The 23,530-nt window shown below is 44.0% G+C and overlaps 1 protein-coding gene and 1 non-coding gene across 6 annotated transcripts in view; one reads left to right on the forward strand and one right to left on the reverse strand.

The window, feature by feature from the left end:
- Nucleotides 1–456: 456 nt before the first annotated feature.
- Nucleotides 457–23,530, reverse strand: part of PRPSAP1 (phosphoribosyl pyrophosphate synthetase associated protein 1) — a 43,791-nt gene continuing 20,717 nt past the window's right edge. For all 5 annotated transcript variants that reach the window (XM_054456128.2, XM_054456129.2, XM_063655889.1 and 2 more), the window contains 7 exons: nucleotides 22,274–22,446; nucleotides 20,569–20,684; nucleotides 20,060–20,115; nucleotides 18,743–18,888; nucleotides 3,490–3,560; nucleotides 2,542–2,688; nucleotides 457–1,228 (listed from right to left, as the gene is read on the reverse strand). In XM_054456128.2, the coding sequence (XP_054312103.1) occupies nucleotides 1,070–1,228; nucleotides 2,542–2,688; nucleotides 3,490–3,560; nucleotides 18,743–18,888; nucleotides 20,060–20,115; nucleotides 20,569–20,684; nucleotides 22,274–22,446 (868 nt within the window). In that variant the 3' untranslated portion in view covers nucleotides 457–1,069. The remainder of the gene's footprint in view (nucleotides 1,229–2,541; nucleotides 2,689–3,489; nucleotides 3,561–18,742; nucleotides 18,889–20,059; nucleotides 20,116–20,568; nucleotides 20,685–22,273; nucleotides 22,447–23,530) is intronic.
- On the forward strand, nucleotides 14,293–14,396 carry LOC129018531 (small nucleolar RNA U13). The gene has a single exon (XR_008495350.2). It is a non-coding gene; the product is annotated as a small nucleolar RNA U13 (small nucleolar RNA).

Here is a 23,530-nt window from a genome sequence, read left to right on the forward strand (position 1 = left end):
ACAGGGTGTTGCTCTGTCACCCAGGATGGACGGCAGTGGTACAATCATAGTTCACTGCAGCTTCAACCTCCTTGGCTCAGGCAATCCTCCCACCTCAGCCTCCCAAGGTAGCTGGAACTACAGGCACATGCTACCAATGCCTGGCTAATTTTTGTATTTTTTGTAGAGATGGGGGGTTTCGCCATGTTTCCCAGGCTGGTCTCAAACTCCTGGGCTCAAGCAATCCTCCTTGCCTCAGCCTCCCAAAGTACTCAGATTATAGGCGTGAGCTACCACACCCAGCCTTTTTTTTTTTTTTTTTTTTTTTTTTTAAGATTTAAAATATAGTATTCAACAAGAATTTAGCTTCAACACTTAGGAAGAGGGTGGAACCTGGCAAAGTGTTTGTGTCCAGCCACAGACCTGACTGTTGTTCTGTATCCATGGTCTTCTGCCGTCTAATGAAAAGACTAGCAAGACAACAAATTCTTTTATTTGCAAGTTCAGAGCCACTCAGATACCCAGAGGTGGGATGCTATTTTCTAATCTGACATCCTTGGAAGATGTAACAACATGAATGCTTCATTTTTCAATGGCTGTAGGCTTAACAATTTCTGAAAGAAAAATACGATTCTCTATAAAAGATCTGAAGTTGATTTGGGAGAGGCCAACTGGATAGTAATAGGGCCACAGGCACTCAGCTTCCCTAACCAGGTTCAACATCAATACCTCCATTTCCCTGGAGCTGAAACAACTAAATGAACATTATAGAGTTAAGACTTTATGTGCCTTTAACTCCTCTTTAGTATCAATACGATTTTCAGATTATTTTCAGGAAAGCAGCTAGAACTTTTGTTTAAGGAACAGGGCTGATGACAGCAGAGATATAAGGCCATGTTATGATATTTATCCATTAGCTCTGTCTTCTTTCTGACTCTTTTAATCCCTCCTCCCCATCAATCCAGGCAAAAGAGAATATCTAACTCCAGGCTGTTTCCAGTCCTCCCTTGCAAGGAAACACTGTATCACTCATGGCACTGCTTTTTCCATGTTTCCCTCAGGAGGTCCAGGGTTGAGACCCTCGTGAAAGCTAGTCATCCACAGTGATGTTTCGGAAAAGGTAGGCCATGGACTCTCCATTGTGGATTCTCCGAATGGCTTCAGAAAGAATCAAACTGATATCCACAGTCTTTATCTTGGGACACTGCAGCTTCTGAACCTCATGAGGGACAGTATTCGTCACCACCACCTAGTCACACAGTGATGGAAAACAAACGCTGTTACTGAAGTCTGTTCTCCAAACTGGTTACACAGAAAAGCTTATCTAACATTGAGTCCCCACAGCCTAAGTTCCAAACTACAAAACCTTGTTCCACTGAGTATAGTTTTTATAAAGCAAACTTAACTAATTTTATGCAAACGAAAAGTTACATGGCCTCAGAACACAAGACGAAAATCTTAGGAATGGCATGGTCTCCACGCAGAAACACAGTGAGCCCCAGTGCTATGCAAAACTCTCAGATCATAAGGGAAGAATTCCAGCCTCAAGAGAAATGCTCCTAGAGTGTCAAATTAAAGTACCCAAGCAAACTGTTATACAAATAGACATATACAGACCCTCAACATAACTCTCAACTTATGATAGGGTTATGTGTGGATAAACACATCATTATAAGTTGAAAATATTTTAAGTAGAAGATGCATTTAGGCCAGGCACAGTGGCTCATGCTTGTAATCCTAGCACTTTGGGAGGCCGAGGCGGATAGATCACCTGAGGTCAGGAGTTCGAGACCAGCCTGGCCAACATGGTGAAACCCTGTTTCTACGAAAAATACAAAAATTAGGCCTGGTGGCCGGCTCATGTAATCCCAGTTACTTGGGAGACTGAGGCAGGAGAATCGCTTGAACCCGGGAGGCAGAGGTTGCAGTGAGCCAAGATTGCTACACTGCACTCCCAGCCTAGGCAACAGAGCCAGATTCCATCTCAAAAAAAAAAAAAATGCATTTAATACACCTAACCTACTAAACATCATTAACTTGGCCTAGCCCTACCTTAAATATGCCCACAACAGTTACATTAGACTGTAGTTGGCAAAATTATCTAGGGCAAAGGCTTTCATTTTATAATAAAAGCTATTATTTTAAAAAATAAAGTGTTGAATATCTCAAGTAATTTATCGAATACTATACATTACATCGTAACAGTTACATTAGACTGTAGTTGGCAAAATTATCTAGGGCAAAGGCTTTCATTTTATAATAAAAGCTATTATTTTAAAAAATAAAGTGTTGAATATCTCAAGTAATTTATCGAATACTATACATTACATCGTAATTGCAATGGTTTTGCATCATCATAAAGTAAAAAAGTTCTAAGTTGAACCATGGTAAGTCGCAGACTATCTGTATTCCTAAACATGTATCTGTCCCAACAAACTGCTAGCCAGCAAAAGCTAGAAAAAGCTATAGACAGATTAAGCAATTTAGTATTGACTGAATCATTTCATTATTCCCAGAAAACACAGCAGCAAATCTTGGCTCAAGATTTAGAAGCAGCCTGACCTCATCTACGGAGGACTCCTCAATCAGGCGGGGGGCCTCTGCGGACAGGATGCCGTGGGTGGCCATGACATAGATCTTATAGGCGCCTCTCTCTTTCAGGATCTCCGCGGCAGCAACAAAACTCTCCACATCGTCAATAATGTCATCCTGGGAGGAGAACAGAGTGAGTTGGTAGGAAAGAAACACCCTCTAGCCCAGACTGTCAATGCACACACCACCCTACTCTTTTCTGCACTCAGTTTCGGAGGATTTCTGATGGAAAATCAGAGCTGTGTGCCTGGGTCAAAGACCAAGCATCCAGAAATGGCAACAGAAGCACCTGACGGTACCTTGTGTGTCTGTCAGAGGAGGGCGCAGTCAAGCACCTGTGACATTACGGTTGGAGCTGAGGATTGCCAACACTCATTTTCCTGTTTCACATTTCTGGTTAATCCCACATAGCCAGCATTCCATTTATTTTTTTTCAAATAGACCGTGACATGAGAAGAAAATTGAAATAAAGTGTGCTACTGCAAAGGACTCGTGACCCACTAGCCAGCAGATATTTAGAGCTGGGAAAAAAAGTATGTCAACATGCAGAACGAGTCTGCACGGGGACCCATTCTTAGTTGTGAAAATGGAACAGCTCACCTTCAGTTCATCTTTCGGCCCTAACGCCCAAGCATGATTAGGTGAGCTGGTTTAAAGAACCTAGAATCCACATGATGAAGGTGCAGGTGCTGAATTTTCTCATGGGAGTACTATGCTCATTTCCTATCTGTAGGTTATACTTTAATGTGTGTTCACCTCGGTACAGGTTTCTGCCACTTGGCACAAGGGAGTTTGGGTGAGAAAGGATACGTGGATCCATTCGGATCATCATTCCTAGAAATACAGTCCCAGAGTGGACAACCTACTGACCAAGAGCCAGGAGTGTCACCTCTGCACATGCATGACACATAACCATACCACGATGATTGCGATGCGGCCTCCAACATCTCCAACTACAGTTATTGGTGGCTTCTCTTTGGCCATCATCACTAGCAAAACAAAACAAATTACAAGATCTCAGTCATTCATGTATCACTAGAGAAATGTAATCACAACCTAATTCCCTGGAAATGGTGGCAAAACCACTATACAGACAAAAAACAAACCAACCATGCAAATTCCCCCTCAATGAACCTGCAGTCTCTCAGAAACAGCAGCATTGGCCAAAAGAAATAGAAGGCACGCCATACATGTTACTTTGAATTTTCTAGTAGCCACATTAAAAACAGATGAAATTAATACATTTTATTTTATGCAATTCCCAAAATATTATAATTTCAACATGTAACTGATATAAAAATGTATGTATTTTTATATAAATGTATGTATGGTATGTATGTATGTATTTTTTGAGACGGAGTTTTGCTCTTGTTGCCCAGGCTGGAGTGCAATGGCACGATCTTGGCTCACTGCAACCTCCGCCTCCCGGGTTCAAGCAATTCTGCCTCAACCTCCCGAGTAGCTGGGATTACAGGCATGCGCCACCACCCCCAGCTGAGTTTTGTATTTTTAGTAGAGACGGGGTTTCTCCACGTTGGTCAGGCTGGTCTCGAACTCCTGACCTCAGGTGATCCACCTGCCTCAGCCTCCCAAAGTGCTGGGATTACAGGCGTGAGCCACCACGCCCTCAGCCTCCCAAAGTGCTGGGATTACAGGCGTGAGCCACCACGCCCAGCCTGATATAAAAATTAATGAGATGTTTTACACTTTTTTTTTTCAGAGGGGATCTTGCTATGTTGCCCAGGCGGGTCTCAAACTGGAAGCAAGCAATCCTTCTACCTCAGCCTCCCAAAGTGCTAGGATTATAGGCATGAGCCACTGCACCCAGCCTTACACTTTTTTCCTATCAAGTCTTCTCTACTTGGTGTGTGTTTTAGACATACAGCACTTCTCAGTTGAGACGAGCCGTGTCTCATGAGCTCAGCAGCCAGCACAGTGCACAGCACAGCTGGAAAGACACGAACCAGCAGAGCATGGAAGATTCTGCCAACACGGAGAAGCTGCACCACAATGCCGTGCAGACAGAAACCCCACTCTCACAGAGACCGACAGAGACACGCAGAAGGAATGCCGCTCTGCAGAAAGCGAAACAGCGAAAGGCTGCCAGATCATGAAATGGCTTTGTTATTTTCTTCCAAAGTCACCTTATTTGGACAGTGTAACCTTACTATCAGATAACTGCACTACTGACATAATCAGAGTTTCCTCAAAATCAGGAACTTGAAGACAATAACTCCAGGCCCATCATCTTTTCCTGATTTAATTGGTGCTTAAAGTAGAGACTTTTATCTGACTGCAAAATCTGCATCTGAAGAAAGGCTATGAGTGTACAAAGGAAACTACAGGATAAAGAAAGGAAATAAGATTTTATCCTCAAAAGGAGGTTAGTAAACAGAGAAGAAAAACAAAGACTATTTCAGAAGAATAGGCTAAGTATTCTTTCTTTAAACTTTGTTATTATTCTGAAATATTTATTAGGCTAGTAGTGGGGGAAGCGAAAGAGAATAAAATTCAGGGTAACAAGAGTTTAGTGACTACCAACAAACAATTTTGGCAGATTCCCACCAAAAGGCACTGTGTATCTCAAAGAACAGGTGTTTTTCTCTGTATACTGGCAAATCAGTTGAGCTGAAATTCAGCACTACTTTATACATTTCAACAGACATGTATTTCCTGATTTCACATCCTAGAAACAAAGACAACTTCTTGAATTTGGGCAAGACAAGAAGGCTTTGTATATAAAATCACTTAAAATGGGGGCAGAGGGGTTTCAAACCACCAACATTAGGAGCAGCTTCCTGAGATTCTGTTTTTAAATTAAACCATGTAAATAGGCAGTTATGTTGACCTATCCGCTGCTTCTTCTTTTTTTTTTTTTTTGAGGCAGAGTCTCACTCTGTCTCCCAGGCTGGAGTGCAGTGGCACGATCTCGGCTCACTGCAACCTCTGCCTCCCGGGCTCAAGCGATCTCCTGCTTCAGCCTCCTGAGTAGCTGGGATTACAGGCACGTGCCACCACATCTGGCTAATTTTTTGTATTTTTAGCAGAGACGGGGTTTCACCAGGTTGGCCAGGCCACCTTTGAGAGGCCAAGGCAGGCGGATCACCTGAGGAGTTCAAGACCAGCCTGGCCAACATGGTGAAACTCTGTCTCTACTAAAAATATAAAAATTAGCCAGGCATGGTGGCACAACGCCTGTAATCCTAGCTACTCGGGAAACTGAGACAAGACTTGCTTGAACCCAGGAGGCAAAAGTTGCAGTGAACTGAGATCGCACCACTGCACACCAGCCTGGGCAACAGAGTGAGACTCCGTCTCAAAAAAAAAAAAAAAAAAAAAAAGAAAGATTGCACCCCTCATCAAATATCAATGGAAATTCAGCTCTAGTTTGATGCGGAAAACATCACAGTATTTTTATTTACTTTTTTGCAACCCTACCTCCCACAAAGAACTACTGTTAGTTTTGCAAGAAAAACCTAGGCACTGCTAGGAGGGAGGCTAAAAAAGGCTAAAAAGAAAGCCTTTCTGCCCAATATGCTCATTCCCTGCTGATACTCCTTCCCTGCTGATACTTCCTTTAGGTTCTGAATAAAAGTGAACACATAATTTGGTGGCTGCCACAAAACAGAGACAGACTTTATTATTACAGGGTAGAAAAAAATGACTAGTACCTCACAGGCCAACAGTTTTTGAACAGCTTACCCAAAAAATAAAACCCTAAAAATTCCAGTTTTCATACAAGGTCAAGAATAGAGTGCTAAAACTACCCTAAGTTTAGATTCTGCTCTCTCTTTCCATTTTATCAAACAAAATCTAATCCATGAATAAAATTAATTGTGCAACATTACTTGTGGCCAGAAATCACTGTGAAAACTACATCAACTGCAGTGAAAATGTTTCCAATTCATCAAATGATTTCCAATGTTCTTATGAAGGACGTAGGAAGTTGTCTTTTGCTTTTAAAGGTAGCCTTTTCCAAGTAAAATAAAGCTGCACTGACAACCCTCCTTACCTTACGCACGCTTCCATCACAAGTACAAGCACCTGCACACATGTGCACACATTTACTCTTTCCTGGGAGCCAATTAACCAAACCTTCCTCTGCTAAAGTAAACAGCAAAAAAGAACTGTGAGCAAATTCATTCCCTACCCATTTTGACCTTTGTCTATTTCTAGTTCAATGAAATGTCAAACCATATCAACAAACTGACATTAAAAAGAGATGAGTGGCTGGGCATGATGGCTCACGCCTGTGATCCCAGCACTTCGGGAGGCTGAGGCGGGCAGATCACCTGAGGTCAGGAGTTGAAGACCAGCCTGGCCAACATGGCAAAACCCCTTCTCTACTAAAAATACAAAAATTAGCCAAGCATGGTGGTGCACGCCTGTAAGCCCAGCTACTTGGGAGGCTGAGGCAGGAGAATTGCTTGGGCCCGGGAGGTGGAGGTTGCAGTGAACCGACATCATGCCGCTGCACTCCAGCCTGGCCGACAGAGCAAGACTGTCTCAAAGAAAAGAGAAAAAAAAAAAAAAAACGAAAAACAGGCGTGGTGGCTCACGCCTGTAATCCCAGCACTTTGGGAGGCTGAGCCAGACGGATCACCCTGAGGTCAGGAGTTTGAGACTAGCCTGACCAACACAGAGAAACCCCATCTCTACTAAAAATACAAAATTAGCCAGGCATGGTGGCGAATGCCTGTAATCCCAGCTACAGGTAGGAGAATCCCAGGCTGAGGTAGGAGAATCGCTTGAACCCTGAAGTTGGAGGTTGCGGTAAGCCAAGTTCGCACCACTACGCTCCAGCCTGGACAACAAGAGCAAAACTCCGTCTCAAAAAAAGAACAAAACAAAACAAACACAAAAATTAGCTAAGCGTGGTGGCTCATGCCCATAATCCCAGCTATTTGGGAGGCTGAGGCAGGAGACTTGCTTGAACCCAGGAGGTGGAGGTTGCAGTGGACTGAGATCGCCCACTGCACTCCAGCCTGGGTGACAGAATGAGACTCCATCTCAGAAAAATAAATAAATAAATTAGATGAGTAAATAAAATGAGGTCTTCTATAGAACAGAAATGAACTGATTTCAAGCTCATAACCCCTATCTACATGCAAACAAATCAAAATTTACATTTAACAGATGCTCAAGAGGTGCCAATGTCTGTTTTCACTTCAGTGGTAAAAACCACATTTTCACTTGTGAAATTAAGAAGCCAGGAAAAGCAAGCCAGAAAAAGTGACCTCCTCTCACTTTTGTGATCCAGACTCTTACTTTTCACCCCTGTGGCAAATGTAGTCTTCTTTAGCAGAACCCCCGACATATAATCTTTTCAAGTTTGTTAGGTGCCCTTGCCCATCATCTGTATCAAGTCTACCTATAAGATGGAAAGGATTTAAGGTTTCACTCCTTCATTCATACAACTTCTCCTTTAACAAATTACTCTAAAATGAGCTTCTCAGCCTTAGCACTACTGACATTTTGGACTGGGTGATTATCACACTGCAAGATGCTGAGCAGCATCCTGGCCTTTACCTACGAGATGCCAGCAGCACCCCAGCTCCCATGGTTGTGACAACCAGAAACATCTCCAGACATTGCCAAATATCCACTGTGAGGCAAAACTCACCCGTGGGCAAGAAGTAGTGCTCTAAAGAATGGGTTTGGCCAGGTGCAGTGGCTCACGCCTGTAATCCCAGCACTTTGAGAGGTCGAGGCGGGTGGATCACGAGGTCAGGAGTTCGAGACCAGCCTGGCCAAGATGGTGAAACCCTGTCTCTACTAAAAATACAAAAACATTAGCTGGGGGCGGTGTCAGGTACCTGTAATCCCAGCTACTCGGGAGGCTGAGGCAGAAGAATTGCTTGAACCTGGGAGGTGGAGGTGGCAGTGAGCTGGGATCGCACCACTGCACTATAGTCTGGGTGACAGAGCAAGACTCAAGACTTCATCTCAAAAAAAAAAAAAAAAAAAAAAAAAAGAATGGATTTGAGGAAAATAAAATAGTTCATCTTCCTAAAAAATGCAAAGATTCCAAGGTTGAATATTTATTCTGTCATAACCATTCTAAGATCTTAATCTTCATTACCAACCAATGAACCACTGGCACACAATGGATAATTGACACACAGATGTGAAGCATATTTAATTTGGGAGGTGCAATTTATTACACATACAAGAAATAATTTTTTCAGAATATTCTTGGCTAAGCCTATTAAAGAGAGTCACAGAAAGCAACGTGATGTTAACTGTGAAAGTTGAAATGTAAACACACCAGTACGTCTAGAAGTAATGCATTCTTTTCCTATGACACACAAAGATGACTGCCGGGGAAACCATGGTTATGACCGTTAAGCAACAAAGCAACATCCTCAAAATAAATAATCTCACCATATAAAATACTGTGATAATACAACATCTACCAAAATAACCTCTGAACCGGAATTTTATTTCTCGGTCTTTTTTTATTTTTATTTTTTTGAGATGGAGTCTCACTCTGTTGCTCAGGCTGGAGTGCAGTGGCGTGATCTCAGCTCACTGCAACCTCCACCTCCCGGGTTCAAGCGATTCTCCTGCCCCAGCCTCCCAAGTAGCTGGGATTACAGATGTGTGCCACCACACCTGGCTAATTTTTGTATTTTTAGTAGAGACGGGGTTTCACCATATTGGTCAGGTTGGTCTCGAACTCCTGACCTCGTGATCTGCCTGCCTCGGCCTCCCAAAGTGCCGGAATTACAGGCATGAGCCACCACGCCTGGCCTATTTCTCGGTCTTTATCCCACGACATAATCAACCACTTATAAAAGGACATTAAATCAAGGTAACTCACAGGTAGTAACGTGTGGTAACTGAGCATGTCCACCCTGAGCCCAAATCTTGGTTTCTAAATACCATTCTCAGCTGGTCTGATGCTAATGGGTTATCAATACGTATTAATATTAGTGTCACTAAAAAGTTGGCATACAATCCAGCACTGCTAAATCTGACTGATTTATTTTATTTTTTTTTCTAGACGGAGTCTTGCTCTGTCACCCAGGCTGGAATGCAGTGGCACCATCTTGGCTCACTGCAACCTCCGCCTCCCGGGTTCAAGAGATTCTCCTGCCTCAGCCTCCTGAGTAGCTGGGATTACAGGTGCCCATCACCATGCTCGGCTAATTTTTGTATTTTTAGTAGAGACGGGGTTTCACCATGTTGGCCAGGCTGACCTCGTGATTCGCCCTCCTTGGCCTCCCAAAGTGTTGGGATTACAGGCGTGAGCCACCATGCCTGGCCTGACTGACTTTTAAAAATAAATAAATACCATTCTCCACTAAAGGTATAAGGGCTCCTTGGAGAAATGGCCAAGTACAGTGCTAAGAAAGTACAAGATGAACACAGGGCGTGGTTATAGCAGAAAAGTAAGGGAGTCTCCAAAAGCGTTGGGGACATGCCAAAAGAACACAGGAGGCAGCTGGAAGGAGCTCTCTCTGGCCAAATATGAGACAAACTGAGCATTAAAATAAATGTAGGCTGGGTGTGGTGGCTCACATCTGTAATCCCAGCACTTTGGGAGGCCGAGGCAGGCGGATCACCTGAGGTCAGGAGTTGGAGACCAGTCTGGCCAACATGGCGAAACCCTGTCTCTACTAAAAAAACAAAAATTAGCTGGGTGTGGTGGTGCATGCCTGTAATCCCAGAAACTTGAGAGAATGAGCCACGAGAATCAGTTGAACCTGGAAAGCAAAGGTTGCAGTGAGCCAAGATAGTGCCACTGCACTCCAGCCTGGGGGAAGGAAGGAAAGGAAGGAAAGGAAGGAAAGGAAGGAAAGGAAGGAAAGGAAGGAAAGGAAGGAAAGGAAGGAAAGGAAGGAAGGAAGGAAGGAAGGAAGGAAGGAAAGGCAGCCATACTTCACTTTATTGCACTTTGCTTTATGTTGCTTTGCAGATAATGCTTTTTTTTTTTTTTTTTTTGAGATGCAGTCTCCCTTTGTTGCTCAGGTTGGAGTGCAGTGGCACAATCTCGGTTCACTCCAATCTCTGCCTCCCAGGTTCAAGTGATTCTCCTGACTCAGCCTCCCAAGTAGCTGGGACTACAGGCACACACCACCACGTCCAGCTAATTTTTTTTTTTTTTTTTTTTGTATTTCTAGTAGAGACAGGGTTTCACCATGTTGGCCAGGCTGGTCTTGAACTCCTGACCTCAGTTGATGCACCCACCTCGGCCTCCCAAAGTGCTAGATTACCAGAAAATACAATTTTTACAAATTGAAGTTTGTGGCAACCTTGTGTCAAGCAAGTCTATGGGTGCCATTTTTCTCTCTTTTTTTTTTTTTTTTTTAAAGACAGGGTCTCGCCCTATAACCCAGGCTGGAGTGCAGTGGTGCGATCTCGGCTCACTGCAACCTCTGCCTCCTGGACTCAAGGGAACCTCCCACCTCAGCCTCCCGAATAGCTGGGACCACAGGTGCATGCCACACCTGGCTAATTTTTTGTATTTTTTGTAGAGAAGAGGTTTTGCCATGTTGCCCAGGCTAGTCTCGAACTCCTGGGCTCAAGTGATCCTGCCACTTTGGCCTCCCAAAGTGTTGGGACTACAGGCATGAGCCACTGTGCCCAGCCAGGGTGCCATTTTTCTAACAGCATGTGCTCGTTTCATGTTTCTGTGTCACATTTTGGTAATTCTTGCAATATTTCCACTTTTCTCATTATTGTTAGGTCTTTTCTGGTATCTGTAATCAGTAATCTTTGATGTTACTATTGCAATTGTTTTGGGGCAGCATGAACCATGCTCATATAAGATAGCAAACTGGCTGGATGCAGTGGTGGCTCACATCTGTAATCCCAGCACTTTGGGAGGCCGAGGCAGGTGGATCATGAGGTCAGGAGTTCAAGACCAGCCTGACCCACATGGTGAAACCCCGTCTTTACTAAAAATACAAAAATTAGCTGGGTGTAGTGGAGCGTGCTACTCAGGGGCTGAGGCAGGAGAATTACTTGGACCCGGGAGGCAGAGGTTACAGTGAGCCGAGATCCAGAGCGAAACTCTGTCACACACATACACACACACACACACACACACACACACACACACACAAAGACAGCAAACTTAGTAAATGTGTATTCTGACTGCTCCACTGACCTGCTGTTTCGTCTCTCTTCCTCTTATTGGACCTCCCTATTCCCTGAGACACAATATATTGAAATTGGGCCAATAACCCTACAATGGCCTCTAAGTGTTTAAGTGAAAGGAAGAGCCCCATGTCTCTTACTTTAAATCAAAAGCTAGAAATAATTAAGCTTAGTGTGTCAAAAGCCAAAAGCTACACCTCTTTAGTCAAACAGCCAGGCTGTGAATGCAAAGGAAAAGTTCATGAAGGACGTTAAAATTGTGACTCCAGGGAACACATAAATGATGAGAAAATAAAACAGCCTTATTACTGATACAGAGAAGTTTGAGTGATCTGGATAGATCAAACCAGCCACAAAATTCCCTTAAGCCAAAGCCTAATCCAGAGCAAGGCTTGTTCATGAAGTTTAAGGAAAGAAGCTGTTTCCGTGACCTAAGAGTGCAAGGTGAAGCAGTAAGTGCTCATGTAGAAGCTGCAATAAGTTACTCAGAAGATCTAACTAAGATAATTGATCAAAGTTCAAACAATATCAAACAACAGGCTGGGCACAGTGGTTCACACCTGTAATCTCAGCACTTTGGGAGGCTGAGGCAGTTAGATCATTTGAGGTCAGGAGTTCGTGACCAGCCTGACCAACATGGTGAAACCTCATCTCTACTAAAAATACTAAATTAGCCAGGCATGGTGGCACACGCCTGTAATCCCAGCTGAGGCAGGGAAGCTGAGGCAGGAGAATCGCTTGAACCGGGGAGGCAAAGATTGCAGTGAGCCGAGATCGTGCCATTGCACTCCAGCCTGGGCGACAGAGCCAGACTCCATCTCAAAAAAAAATATATATCAAACAATAGTAGTCTTTCAACAGCTCTGATGGAGATACACAAGGAGATTAGTGTTGTTTTCATGCCCACTAATACAACATCCATTCTGCAGCCCATTGAACAAGGAGTAATTTCAACTTCCAAGTCTTATTATTAAGAGTAATAATAATAAGGTGATCCTCCCACCTCACCCTCCCAAACTGTCAAGAATACAGGCTGAGGCGGGAGGATTACTTGAGCCAATGAATTGGATATCAGCCTGGACAACAAGACAAGACCCTGTCTCTACTGAAAATTTCTAAAAATTAGCTAGGTGCTGGGCACAGTGGCTCATACCTCTAATCCTAGGACTTTGGGAGGCCAAGGTGGGTTGATTGCTTGAGCCCAGGAGTTCACCACCAGCCTGGGCAACATAGCAAAACTCCATCTCTACAAAAAATACAAAAATTAGGTGTGGTGGCATGCGCTTGTGGTCCCAGCTTCCAAGCTACTTGGGAGGCTGAGGTGGGAGGATCACCTGAGCCCAGGAAGAAGAGGCTGCAGTGAGCAGTGATCGCACGACGGCACTCCAGGTCTGGGTGAGAGAGGGAGATCCTGTCACTGTACTTCAGCCTGGACAGCAGACACAGAGACCCCACCTCTAAAATAAAATAAAAAGAAATACATTTGGCTGGGCGTGGTGGCCCACCCCTATAATCCTAGCACTTTGGGAGGCCGAGGCAGGCAGATCACCTGAGGTCAGGAGTTTGAGATCAGCCTGGCCAACATGGTGAAACCCTGTCTCTGTTAAAAATACAAAAATTAGCTGGGCGTGGTGGTGCACACCTGTAATCCCAGAAACTCGAGAGAATGAGTCACGAGAATCACCTGAACCTGGAAAACAGAGGTTGCACTGAGCCGAGTGCCACTGCACTCCAGCCTGGGTGACAGAGCAAGACTCTGTATCAAAAAAAAACACAGAAATACATTTTATAAGACTATAGATGCCACAGACAGTGATTCCTCTGAAGGACCCAAAGTAAACTGAAAATCTCTGGAAAGGATGCACAATTCTAGATGCCATGAAGAACATTCGTGATTCATGGGAGGAGGCCAAAATATCAACATTAACAGGAGTTTGGAAGAAGTTGATTCTAACCCTCATGGATGACTCTGAGGAGTTCGGGGCTTCCATGGTAGAAGTAACTGCAGATGTGTTGGAAATAGCAAAAGAACTAGAATTAGAAGTGGAACCTGAAGCTGTGACTGGGCTGCTTCAATCTTATGACAAAACTGTAATGGATAAGGAGTTGCTTTTATGGATAAGCAAAGAAAGTGGGTTTTTTTTTTGAGATGAATCTACTGCTGGTGAAGACGCTCTGAACACTGTTGAAATGAAAACAAGGATTTAGAAGTATTACAAAAATTATTTGATAACACAGTGGCAGGGTTTCAGAAAAGTGAATACAATTTTGAAAGTAGTTCTTTCGGCTGGGCGCAGTGGCTCACACCTGTAATCCCAGCACTTTTGGAGGCCGAGGCGGGTGGATCACCTGAGGTCAGGAGTTTGAGACCAGCCTGGCTGACATGGTGAAACCCTGTCTCTACTAATAATACAAAAATTAGCTGGGTGTGGTGGCACACATCTGTAATCCCAGCTACTCGGGAGGCTGAGGCAGGAGAATTGCTTGAACCCAGGAGGCAGAGGCTGCAGTGAGCCGAGATGGTGCCACTGCACTCTAGCCTGGGCGACAGAGTGAGACTCTGTCTCAAAAAAAAAGAAAGCAGTTTTTTCTTCTGGGTAAAATGCTATCAAACAGATCCTTTTGTAGTTCATAAGTGTGATCATTGGGTGTTCACGCTCACATGTGAGATGTGCCATCCTTGAACCTTGTTAGAGCATCAGCACATCACCTGGCTGACATTTTAAAAAATGCTGTCGGCCGGGCGCAGTGGCTCACGCCTGTAATCCCAGCACTTTGGGAGGCTGAGGCGGGTGGATCATCTGAGGTCAGGAGTTCAAGACCAGCCTGACCAACATGGTGAAACCCTGTCTCTACTAAATACAAAAAAAAATTAGCCAGGTGTGGTGGTACATGCCTGTAATCCCAGCTACTTGGGAGGCCGAGGCAGGAGAATCGCTTGAATCCAGGAGGCAGAGGTTGCAGTGAGCCAAGATTGCACCACTGCACTCCAGCCTGGGCAACAAGAGCGAAAACTCCATCTCAAAAAAAAAAAAAAAAGCTATAAAACAGCATCACATGCTACACAAAATTTTTTTGTGAAAGGAAGAGTCAATGAGGCAAACTTCGTTAAGAAATTGCCACAGCTGGGCACAATCACTGTTGCCTGTAATCCCAGCTACTCAGGAGGCTGAGGTATAAAAATTGCCTGAGGCTGGCAGGGCACAGTGGCTCACTCCTGTAATCCCAGCACTTTGGGAGGCCGAGGCGGGCGGATCATGAGGTCAGGAGATCGAGGCCATCCTGGCTAACATGGTGAAACTCCGTCTCTACTAAAAATACAAAAAAAAAAAAAAAAAAATTAGCCAGGCGTGGTGGCGGGCGCCTGAGTAGTCCCAGCGACTCCGGAGGCTGAGGCAGGAGAATGGCATGAACCCGGGAGGCGGAGCTTGCAGTAAGCCGAGATCACACCACTGCACTCCAGCCTGGGCAACAGAGCGAGACTCTGTCTCAAAAAAAAAAAAAAAAAAGACCAACCTGGGAAACAGACCCCATCTCTTAAAAAAAAAAATAAAGAAATTTCCACAGCCATCCCAACTTTCAACAACCACCACCCTGATCAGTCAGCAGCCATCAACATCGAGGCAAGACCCTCCAACAACAAGATGGAAGCTCAGATGACTGCTAATTTTTTTTTTTTTTTTTTTTTTTGAGACGGAGTCTAGCTCTGTCGCCCAGGTTGGAGTGCAACGACACAATCTCGGCTCACTGCAAGCTCCACCTCCGTTCTCCTGCCTCCATGCCATTCTCCTGCCTCAGCCTCCCGATAGCTGGGACTACAGGCGCCCGCCACCACGCCCGGCTAATTTTTTGCATTTTTTTAGTAGAGACGGGGTTTCACAGTGTTAGCCAGGACGGTCTCGATCTCCTGACCTCATGATCTGCCCGCCTCAGCCTCCCAAAGTGCTGGGATTACAGGCGTGAGCCACTGCATCTGGCCAACTGCTGGTATTTTTTTAGCAGTAAAGTATTTTTAAATTAAGGTATGTACATTGTTTTTTAGACATAACGCTATTGAGCATTTAACAGACTACAGTATAAACATAACTTTTACATGCGCTGGGACACCAAAAAATTCATGAGACTCACTTTATTACAATATTCACCTACTGCAATGGTGTAGAACTGAATCTGCAATATTTAAGGTATTCCTGTGACGACAATGAATTATGACCCACGAATGAAATAGGTCTATGAATCCATACTGATATAAATGAAGAAATGAACAGGGAAGAAGAGAAAGCTTTCTTGCATTAGAAAGTCAACCAATAAATGTAAAAGGAATGATAGAGTTAGAAAAATGAACACTGACAACAATCACAGTCAATAATTGATTCAGGCAAGAATCATCAGTAGATGTTCATTTTGATGAGAAATAGAATATTTACAGTTAAAACACAGTCTTAACATGAGGTGGTATTAATTACAAAGAGGGAAAAAAAAAGAGTAACTTTACAGTGGAGAAACCTGCCAGAGAAACCTTAACCAACTTATCAGAATGCACATCACCAGTAATGGGACACATCACGTGTCTCCTGTGATTTTCTGCCAAAAATGCATAACCTGAATCTAATCCTGAGGACACAAACAAGCCCCAATTAAGGGATGGTCTACAAAATCACTTGATCGCACTGTTCAAAAGTATCAAGGTCATAAGAAACAAAGAATAGAGCAGCCATTCCAGATTAAATGAGACTAAAAAGAAATGACAACTAAATGCAATGTGTGACCCTGGGTTAGGTCTTGGACAAGAAAACAAGTTTATTCTTTTGCTCTAAAGGACACTGCTGGGACCACTGGTGAAACCTGAGTAAGGTCTGTAGATCACAGTGTTATAGCAATGTTAGCTTCTTGAGTCTGATAATGATACTCTGGTTATATAAGAGAGTCTTTTGTCTTTACAATATACATGAGGGTATTTAGGAATGAAGGGACATTACGTCTGCAACTCACCCTCAAATGGTGAAAAAAAAGCCCATGTATATAAATGTTAAATTTGGGGACTCTGAGTGAAGAGCATATGCTGGAAATCTGTACTATTCTTTCAACTTTAAGTCTAAAGTCAGTTTAAAATAAAAAGCTAGGCCAGGCGCGGTGGCTCACGCCTGTAATCCCAGCACTTTGGGAGGCCGATGCGGGCAGATCACCAGGTCAGGAGATCGAGACCATCCTGGCTAACACGGTGAAACCCTGTCTCTACTAAAAACACAAAAAATTAGCCGGGCGTGGTGGCGGGCGCCTGTAGTCCCAGCTACTCGGGAGGCTGAGGCACGAGAATGGCGTGAACCCGGGAGGCGGAGCTTGCAGTGAGCTGAGATCGCGCCACTGCACTCCAGCCTGGGCTACTGGGCTACAGAGCGAGACTCCGCCTCAAAAAAAAAAAAAAGCTAAAAATGCAGATTACGGCTTGGCACGGTGGCTCACACCTGTAAGCCCAGCACATTGGAAGGCCGAGGCAGGCAGATGCCCTGAGGTTAGCAGTTTGAGACTAGCCTGACCAACATGGTAAAACCCTGTCTCTACTAAAAATACAAAAATTAGCTGGTGGTGTGTGCCTGAAGTCGCAGCTACTCGGAAGGCTGAGACAGGAGAACTGCTTCAACCCAAGAAGTGGAGGCTGCAGTGAGCCAAGATCACGCCACTGCACTCCAGCCTGGGCGAAAGAATGAGTTCAGTCTCAAACAAAATAAAAACAAATAAAAATAGGCCAGGCACGGTGGCTCACACCTGTAATCCTAGAACTTTGGGAGGCCAAGGCAGGCGGATCATAATGTCAAGAGACTGAGAACATCCTGGCCAACATGGTGAAACTTCGTCTCTACTAAAAATACAAAAATTAGCTGGGTGTGTTGGCGCGCATCTATAGCCCCAGCCACTGGGGAGGCTGAGGCAGGAGAATCGCTTGAACCCGGGAGGAGGAGGTTGCAGTGAGCCAAGATTGCACCACTGCACTCCAGCCTGGCGACAGAGTGAGACTCCATCTCAAAATAAATAAATAAAAATAAATAAAAGTTACCTGATCCCCAAAGCCTGGTATTTGATCAACAGCTGTCACCCAGCTTACCATAATATAAAAGCTTAAGATTTCACACCATCACACATACAACTTTTTTACTAAAGCTAAAATTATCGAACACTGTCTGAATGCTGAGTGCTATGCAGAACTGTCCATACAGTCTACAAATGTGTATAACACAACTTCCTTTTACAAAAGAGGAAATCGGGCCTGGCATGGTGGCTCACATCTGTAATCTTATGTAATCTTGGCATTTTGGGAGGCCACGACAGGAGGATTGTTTGAGCAAAGAAGTTCAAAACCAGCCTGGGCAATGTAGGGAGACCCCGTCTCTATACAAAAAAAAAAAAAAAAAAAAAGAAAAGAAAAAACTATCCAGGCATGGTAGTATACCCCTACAGTCCCAGCTACCCAGGAGGCGGAGGTGGGAGAATCACTTGCGCCCAGGTCAAGGCTGCAGCGAGCCATGACTGTGCCACTATACAGAGCAACAGAGTGAGATCCTTTCTCAAAAAAAAAAAAAAAGGGCAGAGAACAGCAAATACCATTCCATTATTTAAAAACAACAAGACAGCATATATCTACATAGTCGATAACTCCTAGCCATTCATACTACTTAAAACTTTCTTCAGGGCCAGGCGCAGTGACTCATGCCTGTAATCCCAGCACTCTGGGAGGCCGAGGCGAGCGGATCATGAGGTCTGGAGTTTTGAGACCAGCCTCGCCAACATGGTGAAACCCTGTCTCTACTAAAAATAAAAAAATTAGCTGGGCGTGGTGACACACGCCTGTAATCTTAGCCACTCAGGAGCCTGAGGCAGAAGAATTGCTTGAACCCAGGGGGCGGAGGTTGCAGTCAGCCAAGATCGCGCCACTGCACTCTAGCCTGGGCGACAGAGTGAGACTCCGTCTCAAAAACAAAACAAAACAACAACAACAACAACGACAAAACCAACAAAAAACAACTTTCTTCAGTTTACGAATAAAATAAACACACAGAGCTCATCTTACACGGCAACTCCAGGCCTGGGTGCACAGTAGCGTTTTTGACCATAGGCGGGGAGTGACGACCATCGTCCATGTCCAGTTCCGTGCACTGAGCTTCCCCGTGGATGACGGCCAAACCCAGACGCAGTCTCTCCGCATAGGATTGGGCCCTAGAAGGACAAAGGGAAATGGTGAAACTGACAGGAAGAAATCCCACGCATCACTACTGCATCACTTTTTAACCATAAAATGAAAATATTTAACGTTTCAGGGACATACAAAGGCATTATTTATATAAATGAGAATGTGAGGCCCAGGACAGAATGTAAATGCCTCAAAGGGCATGTGAGTTAGGGTTTGAGATTGTATCTGATCCTAGACATTTTTTTTTTTGAGACAAGGTCTCACTGTCACCCAGGCTGGAGTGCAGTGGCGTCAACATGGCTCACTGCAGCCTCAACCTCCTGAGGCTCAGGTGATCCTCCCACCTCAACCTCCCGAGTAGCTGGGACCACAGGTATGTGTTGCCACAACTGGCTAATTTTTGTATTTTTTTAGAGATGGGGTCTATGTTGCCCAGGCCAGTCTTGAACCCCTGGGCTCAAGCGATCTCCTGCTTTGGCCTCCCAAAGTGCTGGAATTACAGCCATGAGCCACCCTGCCCGGCCCTGATTCTAGATAATTTTGATTCTATCCTTTGTCCAATATTCTGATAGTCATCTTCTGAAGAAAGAACAACGTTCAAAACCATTGCCTGGGCCGGGCACAGTGGCTCACGACTGTATTCCCAGCACTTTGGGAGACCAACGCAGACAGATCACTTGAGGTCAGGAGTTCAAGACTAGTCTGGTGAACATGGTGAAACCCCATCTCTACTAAAAATACAAAAAATTAGCCAGGAGTGGTGACAGGCACCTGTAATCCCAGCTACTGGCGAGGCTGAGGCAGGAGAGCTGCTTGAACCCAGGAGGTGGAGGTTGCAGTGAGCCGAGATCACGCCATTGCACTCCAGCCTGGGTGACAGAATGAGACTCCGTTTCAAAAAAAAAAAAAATCATTGCCGGAAAAATGCTCATACCCTCATTGCTTTCCTTTCTCTGAGAACTTGAAGGAACTTTGTTTTCCCAAAGGAAAGCTGAGCAACTCAGCGATCATGTGTGCTGTCTGGAGGATGGAGATGAAGCTGTGTGTGGCATGGGACATGACAATGATGGAGGGGTTAACATGAGAACCCACTGTGGGCTTTCAAGGCCACAAATGACAGCCTCTGGATTCCAAAGCAGCTCATTCTGACTTCGGGAGCACTCAGGAGGGATCAAGACCCATGTCTGGCTTACTTACCTCTTTGCAGCATCAGGAGACTTAGCTACAATGACTGCATTTCTGTAATTTGGAATCTAGATTTGAAGGAAAAATAGAAAATACTGAAAAGTTATTAGAAAATAACACCTGGATGCTGGTATTCAAGTTTTCCCTCTTATAATGATCCAAACTAGTCATCAAATATGCTAGAATTTTAGTCATAAGTTTTAGATTTTTCAGTATTTATCAATTAACATCACTGCAAAAAGCACTCCTACATCAAGAATTTTTAAAAAATAATTCTTAAAACCGTCATTTTAGAAAACATAAGCAAATTGCTAAAGATACATAGAAAAAAAAAATCTGTTTTAGTGTCTTTTAAAGCTATGATCCTCCACGACTAAAGCTGACCCTGTCTGCTGCCTCAGGCATTGCAACTTAAGGGAGAGCTCATTTGATGTGCCTTCCAATATCAAAATCTGATACCAGAGAAAAACTAAATAAGATCTCTTTTGAGGACAATGGGGTGTTTGCTGGTGGTTCCTCACTTCTTCCTGGATATACTGAAGCAGGAAAGGTGAGGCTCTAAGGTTGTCCACGGGAAAGCTGAAAAAGCCTTGTATTTCCTTTTGATGAAGATCCATAGTGATAATGTGAGTTAAACCTGAAATTTTAAAACAAAAAATTACAAAGTTCGCCCCTACAGGTTAATGGCTACAGTGGACCTAAACTAGATGCTCAACTCCTGCTTCCTACCAGCAGACTGAAGACAGGGGGTACTGTGATTAAGCACTGCAGTCACAGGCTTGATCGTTAACCTTAATAAAGCCTTAATGTAGAGAAAGCTACAACCTTCCACATGGACAAAGAACTAAAGCTGAGAAAGTGGGGATTATTGACTTTTGGCTTGGTCCGGAAAATTGAGAAAAGAATAATGTGGCAGAAGCAAAAATATGAATATGGAATTAATACCGAAGAGATGTAAAAAACAGTAAGGCCTTGATTAAAGAATCTTGAAAGAAAGGATAAAGAACTATAGCGAAGGCAAAAAGTAGTAAGAACACAAAAGCAAAGTAATATACATATTAGAAGAAAAGACACTCATATAACACAAAGATATTGAAGCTTAGAATAATTTCTGTATGTAATAAAGAATGTTTCAAGTATTCTTATAGAAAAACAATGAAGAGATACTCTTATAATCAAGAGTACTGAAGAGGAAAAGGTACATATATAAACACATTGCAAATGGTCAAAGGTCACAGCAAAACTTCCAGGGCATAGAACAGTATTACTTGTTCTTTCCAGAAACATTATACTTTTTTGGAGAGGATGAAATTCACATACAGTTGACCATCTGGATCTATGGGTTCCACATGTGGATTCAACGAAACACAGACTGAAAAGGTAGTTAGGCCTACAATGGTTGTGTCTGTACTGAGCAGGTATGACATTTTTTTCTCATTATTCCCTAAACAAGACAGCATAACAACAATTTACATAGTGTTGATATGGTATTAGGTATTTATAAATAATCTACAGATGACTGTGTTGGTTATATGCAAATACTATGGCATTTTATATGAAAGACTTGAGTATCTTTGGGTTTTGGTATCTGCTGAGGAGCCGGGAAAGGGGGAGATGGGTTCCTGGAACCAATCCTATAAGGACATCGAGGGAGGACCATACATTTCTTTCTGAGGACTCAAATATATGTTAAAGTTTTAGAATAGACATCAGATGAATAGAAACCCAATTGTAAAATATTACATTGATTTACAGGCCAGAAAGCGTGCCCCCGCTACACAAGGAGAATAAAGCAATGAAAATGAGCCGCGATGTAGAAAGGCAAGGGTGAGGGAGAGGCAGTAAAACAAAATCCAGCTTGAATACTATGAACAAAAATGGAATTTAGCTAACAAAGCAGATATAGAAATCTAGACCTGAAGATCAAAAGAGCACATAAGAATCCCAAGACTGCCAGCTAAGAATTTAGCGATGACAAGATGAAATAGAAAATACGTGACAGATGACAAAGAGAAGACACTAAAGCAATGGTATTCAAAAGTAGGACAAAGCGAATAAAGGAAAAAAAAGAATTTCTAACCAAGCTCACATATCCTTAGCCAAAACTGTTCAAAAGGAAACAAACACTCAGATCCCAAATTGGATATCTGAGGTATGAACTAAGCCCAACTAGGAAAGAGCCCTAAAGGATCATGCTGGAACCCCAGGGCCCCCGCGCACACTCACCTGCTTTCGCCAGCATGGATGCTAGCAGCTTACACACAATGGAACCCCTCTTCCTCATCTTGCTCTGCTTGCTGTAGGGGAAGTAGGGGATGACCCCAATAATATTCCTGGCACAGGCAGTCTTCAATGCATAAGCCATGATGAGCAACTCCATCACAGCTGTATTCACATCTCTGAAACAGTCAAAGTTTGTATTTGGGGATTAATTCCATGTATTAACCCCTAGAAAAGATCTTGACTTTATCATCTTAACATGGGCTGCCCAGACAGGTATTGTGGGAATTTTACCATCACACTAGCTTACAATGGCACCTCATGAAGGCAGGGGAAGCTTTCCAACTTTTTGTAGCTGAGTAAGCCCCAGCTTTCATCTGAGTTTACTCCTATTCACAGCACAGTTAACCCACGCTCACATTTGCCTGGGTCTCCTGTGTCATACCCGGTTACTGCAGTGGCATCTGAAGCAACTGCTGGTGACCAGAGTTACCCAACACCTGCTGGCAGCCTCCCAGGGATTTGGGCTTAGGCCAGCATGAATGCCAAGGGAAACCCACCTGCCCTTCCATTTAGCTGCCATTAACAGAAAGATTTGGTCTCTTTCCATTGAGTGTGGGAATTGAGTGTGGGAAGGTCTTGGAACATAATTTTTTTTTTTTTTTTTTGAGACGGAGTCTCACTCTGTCACCCAGGCTAGAATGCAGTGGTGTGATCTCAGTTCACTGCAACCTCCGCCTCCCAGGTTCAAGCAATTCTCCTGTCTCAGCCTCCCGAGTAACTGGGATTACAGGTGTGCACCACCATACGTGGCTAATTTTGTATTTTTAGTAGAGACAGGGTTTCTCCATGTTGGTTGGGCTGGTCTCGAACTCCCGACCTCAGGTGATCCACCCACCTTGGCCTCCCAAAGTGCTGGGATTACAGGCGTGAGCCACTATGCACAGCTGGAACTTAATTTTCAAAAACCTCCCTGGAGGCCGAACGCAGTGATTCATGCCTGTAATCCCAGCACTTTGGGAGGCCGAGGCAGGTGAATCACCTGAGGTCAGGAGTTTGAGACCAGCCCAGCCAACATGGTGAAACCTTGTCTCTACTAAAAATACAAAAATTAGCCAAGCATGGTGGCACGCACCTGTAGTCCCAGCTACTGGGGAGGCTGAGGCAGGAGAATCTCTTGAACCTGGGAGGCAGAGGTTGCAGTGAGCCAAGATCGTGCCACTGCACTCCAGCCTGGGCAACAGAGTGAGACTCTGTCTCAAA

The sequence above is a fragment of the Pongo pygmaeus genome, chromosome 19 (genome assembly GCF_028885625.2).
Source record: "Pongo pygmaeus isolate AG05252 chromosome 19, NHGRI_mPonPyg2-v2.0_pri, whole genome shotgun sequence".
Classification (NCBI taxonomy): Eukaryota; Metazoa; Chordata; class Mammalia; order Primates; family Hominidae; genus Pongo; species Pongo pygmaeus.